At 41.0% G+C, this 12,303-nt stretch overlaps 1 protein-coding gene across 1 annotated transcript in view; it reads right to left on the bottom strand.

The window, feature by feature from the left end:
• Positions 1-673: 673 nt before the first annotated feature.
• The window catches only part of NUDT4 (nudix hydrolase 4), a 33,247-nt gene continuing 21,617 nt past the window's right edge, over positions 674-12,303 (bottom strand). Inside the window, exons 3-6 of the mRNA XM_018560233.1 lie at positions 6,025-6,135; positions 3,787-3,831; positions 3,312-3,399; positions 674-1,309 (exon numbers count right to left, since the gene is read on the bottom strand). Of these exons, the coding sequence (XP_018415735.1) occupies positions 1,110-1,309; positions 3,312-3,399; positions 3,787-3,831; positions 6,025-6,135 (444 nt within the window). The 3' untranslated portion in view covers positions 674-1,109. The remainder of the gene's footprint in view (positions 1,310-3,311; positions 3,400-3,786; positions 3,832-6,024; positions 6,136-12,303) is intronic.

Below are 12,303 nucleotides of genomic sequence, written 5' to 3'. Positions count from 1 at the left end.
CAGGGGCCAATATTTCCTGCAAGAACATGAGGAACAGTCTACAGAGAAGCTATGTATAATAAACGGGAAAAAATACAAAACAGATTAAATTTTGCATAACAATTTTGTCCGGGATAAATGTCAAAAGGACACCCTCATTTCACTGGGGCTTCATATTTATGGTACTAGCCCTGTAAAAGCAGCCCCATACTGGAACGTGTGGATAGCCAGTACTCCAACGTATATCTAAAGAGCTCTGGGACAAAAAAAAAAGGGGGGGCGGGGGATGCATCATATGCATTAGGTGACTAATGTTCCCAAATGGTGCAATATCAAGCTTAACTGCAAACCAAATGTAATTATGCCAAGTTCTGTAAGAGAACTGAACATTTACATCTGAATGTTATTAGCAGCTCTCATCTAAGAGGGCCATGGTTTAGGCATCCTCTAGTCGCATGTTACAATCCAACAGCAAACTAACTGCGCTATCAAAATATGAGTGGGTGTATTGAAGTAGTAAAGCCAGATGTATTGTTCAAATCATTTCTTAAGCATCTCAACTTGAAGGACATTCCCCAAACACCACATATAAAAAAAATTATCAGCACTGCCCCAGGACATTAAAGGAAGGTGAACCAGAGCAGAAACCAACTACTGAGATGGTAAATAGAACTGAGTGCAAAGCTCAGATTGAAATCAACACCCATATTAAAGAGGAGCCGGTGATATTATAGTATCCTCTTTAGTGCTGAACCTGGTGAAGGCCACACTTCTCTCAACCTGAAACCTTTTACACAGCACACTAAAGGCTTATCTTGCATCCAGTAGACGTTAAAGCCCTTTAAGAAACAGCAGTTGTAAAAACTTGCCATGGCACATTAGCCATATTACAATTGTGACAGAACATAAGACAGAAAAAATGGCCATTTAAAGGCATCTAAAAAAATCCATATGGCTTTTGTTGGATGAACACTATTATACATGGTTAAAAAAAAGGGTTGAATTAAGCAAGCAAAATGGTTTGTAGCACATCTTGCAAGAGGATCCAGGTCTAATCATCAGGATGTTTTCATGAGAACACAAAATGGCATCCTCCACACATGAATAGGTAAGGTGCCTTAAAGTGCAGTTTATCTCACACTTGATGGTAAGCTAGAAGTCTGTGCAGAGGTTACATAAAGAGATGTGTTGTCTGATATAGCTGGGACCACAGAGTTTCCATTCGTTGGGGAGCATCCTTTCAGTTTTTCTAAATATTCTGCATGTACAGGCTTGTGGCACTGTAACACTTTCATAGCATCTTCAACTTTAAACCATTCCCTCTTTCGTCCTAAAAATAAATAAATAAAAGTGATTAAACTAAAAGCAGCAATAGTGAATTTCAATATTACAAGCCACATTTGTCTATACCAAAGCTCATGGTATACCTGTCAGAATGTTAAACTTTTTACTAAGGGAATTGTCTTTATTATCAAATGAGATGTGGAAGGCAGATGATTAACTATATTATTAAGTATAACATACAAAAATATTAATTGTTGAGACACATACTCATTAAATTCATTTAGCCTGGCTTTAACTGCAACTTGTATCACAACCCACTGCCTGTGTTGCTATTGCAGTTACCCTTACTTTCTCTGGAGAAAAAAAACCCAAGACCGGATGTGAGGGTAAATCTTCCTAACAGAGCCCAAAGCCAACCAAAAAAGTTTGGCTAGACCTACACTTTTATACTGCATTCATTTGTGCCTTTGATATCTGACTGGAGTTCAGCTTTCAATTAAATACCTAAAGCAGGTTATGCATGTAACAGTTTAAAAACATGAAGAGAAAAAAAAAAGTATGAAAAATATTACATTTCCCGTTTCCTTTCAATTCATTTTGCTGAGTGACGTATCCAACGCCTTTGTTTAATGTAATAAAGAGGCAGTGAGGACAGCAAATGACAGGTGCTGACAACAGAACCAATAAGAGATATCTCCGGTCCCATAACCAGCTTCTTGCATTTAACCAGCAGCAGGTTTTTTTTGGTCACTTGGGTAAAATGTGGGAGCGGGGCAGAGGCAGGAGGGGAAGTGAGGAGGTAGGAACGACAGCCCCCCCCCCTCCCCCCCCCATGCTTCACATAAACACGTACAATCGGCTGGACCAACCTGTCAGTTTAGCTGGCAGGTGCCTATCTGTTTTGCATGCAGTGTGTAAATATGGCAGGCTTGTTTCAAACAAACACATTAATATTGTTACAATGTACATAATTAGTGCTTGTATGTGCAGACAAATGAAAACTTCTTTGATCTGCACAATGTCAATTCTTGGTCCTTTCAAGTGAAAAAAAGTTAATTGTTCCTTTTTAACTGTGTATTAATCCTAAAGCTGGACATACAGTGGTAGAATTTGACAATTCACAGGAATACTGTTTCACATGGATAGAAATGTAAAATCAGAAAAAATACATTTGCTGCCTTGCGCTAGAAGCATATTTACTCACTGTGCCTGTGTCAGACATGGAAGTGACATTAAATCAGTATTAAAAGTGTTATGCGTGTATAAAATAAAGTGACATGTTGGATTACTACTGAATGGATTCAATATGGCCCCTTAAATACCAAAAGAAAACACGTAATGCCATTAGTGGTTCCATGTCAACACAAATACCCAATTTTTGCATTGTACTGGGCTGTTAGGTTTATACAACTTTGCGATTGAGGGCTTTATACCAAGGTTAGAAGTCTTTAAAACTGATGTTTGAATTGCCTTAAAGGAGAACTATGGGGTCAGTGTTTTTCCCCATAGTTCTCCTTGGGGTAACGGGAGTACACAAACTAGCGTCCTCCCGTTACCCTAAGCTCAGTATACCGCGAGCTACAGCTGAGACGCCGCAGCTGGAGCGGATCCCGACATCGATGTCGAGATCCGCCCAGCTGCGTGAGTGACAGCTGGCTCTGCCTATCTAGAGGCAGAGCCAGCTGTAACCGCCCCCTCCCCCATCCGTTCCGCCAGTCAGCGCTGGAGGATCGGAGCGGGGAGGGGCTGGATTCTCTCGATCCTGTCACAGGATCGAGAGGTGAGTGAACGCCGGTATCTGTTCGCTCACCTCCCGATCTACTGAGCCGACCTGTGACAGTCTCATTGTCACAGGTCGGCTAGAACTATGAGGTGAGTGGAAATCACTCATGTCATAGTTCTCCTTTAAGAACAGCAAAAGCTGTTTAAGGTGACATTTGGCCACCAGAGGAACAGCTCATCTAAAAGGAATAAACTAACTGTACATTCAGAGATAATGAGGAAATCCCCACTACTCCAAGCTCCAAAAATAAATCTGAAGAGCTTACCAATGTTAACAGAATCCTCCCAGTCTTCCAGCACTTCCGTTACTGTGAGAACATACACATACGTTCTGTGTTTCCTATCTTGGTTCTGCTTAAATGGGAAAAAGGCACATCTTTAGTGTGACATTTTTATATTAAAGGATTACTATATAATTTTCATATTTATAGGACTCACTCTTGAAGCAGACCTTTTAGGCCCCAAACAGTAAACATCATTGGGGAGCGGGATGTATTTACCTTGCACATCAGCTTCTGCCCCAGGTGCCTAGGGGAGGAAGATGTCATTCTACGGAGATTATAGGAAAGCTGAGGATTTTAAATCTCCCCAGCACAGTGCTTGAGCATTTTCTCAAGAGAGATTAGTATCCTCCGCTTTCCCAGGATGTTGACAAAAAGGCCACGATATCACCCTCACCGAGGTGCCTGTGAAACTCAAGGATTTTGGGAAGAGGAGAGACCAAAGTAATAAAATATTTACCTCAAAAACTCCCAGAAGTCTTCCCAACTTCCCCTTTACACCGGCCTGCAGGAAAAGAATAGTTATTAACAGTAGATTTAATCACAAATAAATACAATAAACCACTCAGATGTTTATCTCTAAACAATGCCACACAAAAGCATACTTGTACCACAATCTTTTGGCAATAAAGATCACGGAGTGGCTGAGCTGTGCATGTGTGGCTGGTGGCCATCTGCATTCTCACACAGAATTGCACAGAGCTTAAACAAGGGATCTAATTTACTTTGGCGATGGAATATTAACAATTTTACTTACCCAATCATGTACGAAGCAAAATTAATTTTCTCATTGAATACCCAATTGCATGAAAATGCTTTTCACATGAATGGATAATTGAATTGAATGTATACAACCTTTTTTAGTGAAGACAACTAGGTTGGCAGGAGATTGCGCTGCATTAGAAACTGGCAAAACAGAAAAATGGTCACCAGAACTCCAGGTTTTCTTCAAAACAATCCTTTTATTCATTCTCACAGGTCATATGACCATGCGTGGCTACCATGCGCGGCTACGCATGGTGATATGACCTGTGAATATGAATAAAAGGATTTTGTTTTGAAGAAAACCTGGAGTTCTGGTGACCATTTTTCTGTTTTGCAAGTATTTGGCGGCGCCATCTGCGGCCACTTCAGCACCCCTCTACATTGTATGGGGCTTCTCGGTCAGGAGTGGTTGGGACTCTCTATTTGACGGCATTAGAAACATGGGGAAAATTTTACCAATTACAAAAATCGACATACTAGAAAAGGGATAGCACTAGTATTCTAACGAAGATCAGAATTACGATAAAAAAAGGTCAAGAAACCTATGCCATGGCATATTAATGTGTACAGATCTGTATCCATATGAATTGAATAAAGAAAAGAAAAAAACAAAAAAAACTACCTGTACTTCCATCTACGGGTATGCATGCTCACCACCCTTCACCTACAAATCAGCAGAGCTTTGTTTTTCACATTTTACTCTAATTTCACCTGGCCCCTTGAAAATGTGGAAAGAGTGGGACTCTCATTTTACAAAGTATACAGCTCATTACAACTGTTTAACCAACAAATATCAGGAATAGACACCATAGCCTGTATACAGCAACCTGTATTATAAAAGTGCTAGCAAACCCAGAACCACTTCATTTGCTCCCTCGTAGTCTGTTTGCAAGTAACAACATTTGAAAATACTTCAATATACCAAAATACTTGTTACTCTTGCCATAGATCCTGTGTTTTAAGTGCATTCTGCTGTGTTCTCTCAAGCAGTGTTATCCCTTCCATGTTCAGATACCCGCCCGGCCACCCCAGTGTCGAGGAGGTGGTATTCATTTCAATGGGCTGATGCTTGCATGACATACACAGCAAAGCAGCAGTTTGAGCTGTGAGCTTAACGTATTTGTGCACATATGGCACACATTTTACCGCCTGCATTTGGGGTGTCATTAACAAGTAATGGCACCACAAGTGCGTCACACTTTTTAATGCGTTGTGTGAATGGGGATTAAAAGATACCTGCTCTAATAAAACCTACTACCCAACTAACTCTTCACCCTCCTGATCAGAATTGTAAATCTTACAAACCTCAGAATGATACACTTCTGGTCAGTGTCGGGTCAGCCAGCAGAGTGCCCAATTCCTCAGTACATATTCCATTGAGTGCCTTAACAACACATGGGCACGAGGGCACATGGACCAAGTGTAATATGGACTTGAAAAGGCAATAGACAGTAGCAACATCTTCAACTATCACTGACGCTGATGAACAGATTCTTCAAGACGACACATGGATAATATGAAATATGGTCATCGCAAAAGGTAGTAAAATTATTTAAGTATGCATGCAGAGTTTTTAATTTTGATTTTTTTTAAACCCCCCCCCCCCCCCCAAATCTTTTTTTTATGTACGCGAGCTGTATATATTCTTCACTGCAATAAAACTATAAATCCTGACCTCTCTACTCCTCCTGATCCTTTCCCTCTTAATTCAGATAAGGGGCAGTGAACTCCTTATCTCATGTTCAATGTACTGCATGCCAATAACCATTTTTCCACAAGAGTTTTACTGCTGCTTACATTGGTGGTACAAGACAAGCAATAATTAAATCCTTTATAGAGACTTGCACAATACCCACAGCATAAAGGCTGCCTAAAATCATATCATATCATGGCTCTCTCTCAGCACAGCTTTCCTTTACAGCTTTCATGTTACCTCTTCATACACTTCTCTGACTGCAGCTCCACCGGGCTCTTCCTCTGGCTCCATTCCCCCTCCTGGTACAATCCACTGATCAGGGTAACGACTGCTGCTGACTAAGAGTATCTGCAATAGACAAACAAAAATATTGTATGTATCCATGTTTTTTTTTTTTTAGAAGAACACATTTTGCTCCAAAAAAGTACCTTTAAAGGGAAAATAGAAACAGAAAATACATAGAATGATTAAATACACTGACATTGGGAAACACAAACACACACGATTGCTTATTCCTGGAAGAGCTGCATGATGCTGCAATGTCAATAGTTCATGTGGGGAAGCTTGCAAGCCACAGATAAGGCAGATCTCCACAAAACCAACAGGTCAAATAGCCAAAACTTGAAAAAATTCCACACAAGTTTTTGGAACCCAGGTTAATAAGATCAAGCTGCACAGTGACTATTCACTTCTATGGTAAGCAGTAGTCCTGAACACAGAGTGCAGATTACAGAAGCATTCTGAGACACATAAAGAACACCTCTGGGAAGATTTGGGCCACAAAAATGTGCTGGTTATGCAGATCTGTATACATGACATCCCCAGTTCATTAGTGAACAGCCAGCCTTTAGTCATGTACAACCATGCATTATCACAAAACCCTTTACATGGCTTATTGAAAAAGTTGACAACTTTTTCAATAATCGATTATAATCGACTATGTCGATTAGTTTTTGCAGCCCTAGTTTGCATTGCTAATTTCTATCTTGGTTCAAAAGAAAAATGATACTCACCCGATCCTCTGAGCAAGCTTGTTCTTAGACCGGTCCTTCCTTCCAGCCCCTCTCCCACTCTGCTGCAGCGGTCTAAGGATCCTCCAGCCATCACGTTCTATACATTGAGGGAAATGTATCAAAACTGGGACAGAATCTGGAGCAGCTGCTTATAGTAACCAATCAGCTTCTCTTTTTAGTTTCTTCTGTTAAGCCTTGAAATCAAAAATAGAAGCGGATTGGTTGTCACGGTCAACTCCAGATTCTGTCTGTTCCAGTTTTCATAAATTCCCCTCACTGTATATTGGAAGTCAGGATGCTGAGGGATCTACCATCGCTGCAGCAGAGGAGGAGAAAAATAGTAAAATATAAAAGATTGGGGGGTCACGTTGGGTAAATAGATACAAAACATATCAAACCTTAAAATTTGCGGGCACCACCGAAAATCACAAAAAATTACCACACCCAAAATTGGCCATAGGCGACACTTTAAAAGCTTTTACTGCTTATCAAATTAGTGTTAACACAGAGATTGATGGCCCTAGAATTATTGCTTACGCTCCGACATTCAGTGATATGCAACACGTGCGTCGCAATTGTCGTTTTCACATGTAGGTGCACCTGATGTGCGTTTGTATTTAGGAGATGGGGGACACTAAAAAGATATATATATATATATTTTTTATTTTTTTACACATTGAACTTTATTGCTATCACATAGGAGGCTAACCAGCCCATGCACCCATACAAGTGATCAGGCGGTTCTATAGCCACCCAAATGCTTGTATGTAACAGCTGTTTACAATGATTACTGTGTACCTGTATGGCAACCTGCTGACTAGAGTGCTGTCCATCTGTTTATATAGAATGGTCAGACGGCAAGCAGTTATTCATGATCTTTTTAGAAACTTTGGCAATGATATACATTCATCTTTGCATAGGTCAACATTCAGAAGTGACTAGTTGTAGTTAAAGAACAAATTAAATATCTTGGCAATATCTACTGGCAGCTTCATCTAAAATCCCCAGAACTAATGGAGCCTTTACATTCCTTCAATAAGCAGAGTCATTCATTGTGGAACCCAGGCAGAATCTTACTCATTAAAAGTTAATAAATGCATTTTTAAAGGAACTCCAGGAATTTGAAATGTTTACCCTTGCAGTGGTATGGCTTAAGTGCTCATTTTGCATTGGGAGCAAAAATAAAGACAATATGCTTGCCTGATCCTCGGTCTCATCTGGCTGCTAGACCGGTCGCCGCAGCCCCTTATCACCCAGGCTACGGTGGTCTAAGGATTTCTGATACTGTATGAAGACAGAGGGACACACCACAGCCGGAACAGAGGGGGAGATAGGTTAGACGTTACTGCTGCAGGACTGAGGATCAAGAGAATATAAATTCTTTATCATCACCCCTAGAGAAAAACCTGCTGTTAAAAGGGTTAAGTTTCCAGAATCCAGGAGATCTTTAAACGCAACTTGCACAAGTACTTGAATTTGTCTTCATATCAGTCTCTTGTAATCCCCTATACACCAGCCTTCAGACTAGGAGGGGCAGCACAGGGATATCTGCTGAAGTGCAAATGTGCTGACTAGAGCTGCAACAGTTATTCGATTAAGTCGATTAAAATCGACGATGGAAAATGTTGTCAACGTTTTCCATCGTCGATTCGTCGGCTAAAATTCAAATTTCCTGCTCGCCGCTTACGCCCGCCGTTTACGCCACTTACGCCCGCTGCTTACGCCACGCCCACGTCATTTAAGCCGCTCGCGCCTACGCCGGAATACCCGCTCACGTGAACACCAACAGCTATAGAGGAACAACAAATCCCAGCAATAATATATTAAACACCCTGTATAATGTATTATTGCTGGGATTTGTTGTTCCTCTATAACTGGTCAGTGGTAATCTGCATTGCGCAGTATAATCATTATACAGCGCACTGCAGAATACCAGCAGCTATAGAGGACTACAAATCCCAGCAATAGTACATTATAGTATAATGTACTATTGCTACATTCCTCTATAGCTGCTGGTATTCTGTACTGCGCCGCTGTATAATGTACTATATTGCACACTACACTCTTTTTTTACTTCCACCGCGCCAAGCTTGCTCCCGTGATGGACTACAATCTCAATAGAAACTAGTAGTCCATCACTGGAGCCTTTTTTTATCCGATCGAAATTAATAATCGGCTAACTAATCGATTATGAAAATAATAGTTAGCTGCAGCCCTAGTGCTGACAGGAGTGAAAGAATGAGCAAAGGTTTAATCTCAATCACAGTGTGCTGCTTTATCACCATGCAAGCTGGGGAGTGTTTTGTCTCAGTGTTACTGACCAAACTGTAATGCTGCAGTACATCAAGGATCTGCTTGTGAAGTCTGGTAGGAGCACCTGGACAACATAGATGCTGTATATAGAATTATACATTGGTCAGGCAAAACAGCTCCCATATAGGTTAGTGAAGGTTTTTTTATTTATTTATCCAGGTCATAGTATAGCTAGAAGTAGTAGTAGTAGTAGTAGTAGTAGTAGTAGTAGTAGTAGTAGACTGGGCTTCCAGGTCAATGCAGTTTTCCTACATGGACATTCCTTTTGAGGACAACTGGTTTGTAAGGAGTTATAGAGGCCATAGGAGGTCAAACAACTAGGGCTGCAACAACTAATCGACAATCGATTACAATCGATGATTGAAAAAGTTGTCAACTTTTTCAATCGATTAATCGGCTTTTGATTGGTTGGCCCTGTTCACAGCTCCACATACGCTGCGCGCCACACCTCCTCCCCACTTTGCGCTCGCCGCTGCCAGACCCGCCCGGCCGCATCCACGCTCCACACACCGCACCTCCTCCCCGCCCACATCCACGATCGGCACAGGGACTCGGGGAGAAGAAGTGAGGAGCAGGTGTAGGAGGGTGGATGACCGTCACCGATAGACAGGCCCGATCTCAGAAATAAGTTGCTGGAAGACTGCTGAGGTAAGCCTACACTTTCCCACACATGGTGCTTTATAATGTATTGCTGGGATTTGTAGTCCATTAGTAGCACATTGCGCTGTACTGCATATTATACAGAGCAATGTACCATCAGCTATAGAGGAGTACAAATCCTGTATACTGTATGTATAATGTATTGCTGGGATTTGTTGTATTTCTATATAGCTTGTGGTATTCTGCATTGGGGTGTATAGAGGACTACAAATCAATAATACATTATACAGCGGAATACCACCAGCTATAGAGCAGTACAACAAATCCCATCAATAGTACATTATACAGTTGTGCAAAGCCGAATACCACTAGCTATAGAGGACTAAAAAACCCAGCAGTAGTACATTATACAGTGCAATGCAGAATACCACCAGCTATAATGTACTATTGCTGGGATGTGTTGTATCCCTCTATAGCCGATGCCATTCTTCATCATTGCTGTATAATTTTACATTTCACTATATTGCACACCACACTTTTTTTTCTTTTCTTTTTTTACTTCCACCGCTCCAAGCTTGCTCCTGTGATGGACTGCAATCTCAATACAAACTAGTAGTCCATCACTGGAGGCATTTTTTAAAATGTATTTTATTTTGCATCCGATTAATCGAACTTAATAAATCGGCTAACTAATCGATTTTGAAAATAATCGTTAGCTGCATCTCTACAAACAACCATCTTTGAACAGGGGTGGGGGCCTTCAACGCCATCTGTTTTAAACATATAATGCCAATTTAACATTTCTACCTCAGTGTTTTGATAATTTACACTTTCTGCCACGCAAATTGAAGGATTAACACCTACTTGACACCAAGGATGGGATTATGTAACCAGAACAGGATGGTACCACAACTTTCACACCTCCCATTCGGTTCTTGGACAAGAACACCCCTTCCCCCTCAGCCCTGCGGTCAGTACTCACCATTTGCAAGCGGGATTTAAAATACCAACTGCAGGGCTGAGCTCCTGTGTACGGACTATGTATAGAACACTGGCAGCCTTGGAGGGGAAGGAGGGTTTGCGCCAAGGTAAGAGCAACAAAGTGAAGGGGAGGGAGAGAAGGGGAGGGAGAGAAGGGGCAGATTGGCGGGAGTAATTCCATTTTTCCAAATTCACCTGGGAAAATGGAACAACAACCTTTTACCTATGATTAGTTCCCATATATATTTCAAAAGTATATGTAGTTTGCCTTCAGCTGTAAACAGATTTTGCTGGACTTTTGACCATCTGTACAAGTCTAATTGGCTGATATACATGTGTACTAAAAAGAGCACCATAATTCACACAGGAACAGACTGCCATGAGCTATTCCATTTGTAAAAAGGGGCACTGGAATTTCATTATGTTACTTAACATTGAATACAAGTTTTGTTCAATACTGACAAAGAAACACAACCGATTGCATGCTTTACTCCCAGATCAATCATTTACACACTGCACAATTTATAATTTTGAGCCTTGAACATGAATCTTCAGCCAAATCAAGATAAGCCTACCTTCTAAGTCATTTAACCATGATAACATGGAATGCATAAAATGTGCAAGTGCCGGCAGCTCCAGTTAATCTTTAATACTGGAGATTTTACAGAATGGAAAAAACCACACACACACACACAGGTCAGCCCATGAGTATAGGCAGACCACAAGCAAAAATGAAATACTGAAAGTTAAAAACTTAAAGAAAAAAAGTCAGTGGGATATGTTTTGCTGGGGGGAACATGCATTCTTAACATGTCGTTGGCCTGCTTCAAATAACCTACTCAGCCTGGTTGATTTGATTTCAGTACACGGATCAAGAAAGTCGAAGTTAAGTCAGCAGCCCTTATCTGCATTTGTTCTGGATCAGTAACTAAAGTATTATAAAGACATAACATCCATAAAAGGGGCATTTTCAAGAGGTCATTCATGGTAGCTTCATGACAGGTTTGCCTTACAGCCCAGCAGTTACAAATTAAAACAAAAACCAATGGTTGGGTAGTAGTAGAAGAGGAAAGTACAAGCCGGGGCTATTGTTAAGTAAACCTTGCATACATGAGAAAGTAGCAGTTAATATGACTATTGACAGCTATCGTTGCGCAAGACACACTGAGCCAAGTCCTTCTGAAGTTGCAATGCTAGCTGTCAATACAGTCACATTAGTGGTCACATTCTCACACAGCTTTGGCTTTACCCAATGATGGATAGCTCTGGCATTTTACCACCCGCCTGCCTACCACAAATGGCTATGACAGCATTTTGGGGAGAAACCTCATGTCCACATACAACCCCTTCCTTTTAACTTTGGGTTAACATATCTTTCAGCTACCTATATAGTCATGTGCCAGTTGCTTAGTGTTAGCTGCTAGGTTTTTAAAGTTGGCTCCCAGTTCTGGATGAGATTCGACTGGGCCTGCATATAATCCCAAACAGGCATCAAACCTGGTGAAATCAGATCAGACCAGACCAAACCAGATCTTAAAAGGCGAATACCAGCTTTTCTGGAAAACCTATACTGCTTTTGACCAGTTGCCCTACCACAATTTCCAAGCTT

This window comes from Nanorana parkeri, unplaced genomic scaffold (genome assembly GCF_000935625.1).
Source record: "Nanorana parkeri isolate BGI_ZX_2015 unplaced genomic scaffold, ASM93562v1 scaffold442, whole genome shotgun sequence".
Taxonomy (NCBI): domain Eukaryota; kingdom Metazoa; phylum Chordata; class Amphibia; order Anura; family Dicroglossidae; genus Nanorana; species Nanorana parkeri.
The sequence above is the reverse complement of the archived record's forward strand: the minus strand, read 5'-3'. Positions and strand labels throughout refer to the sequence as shown.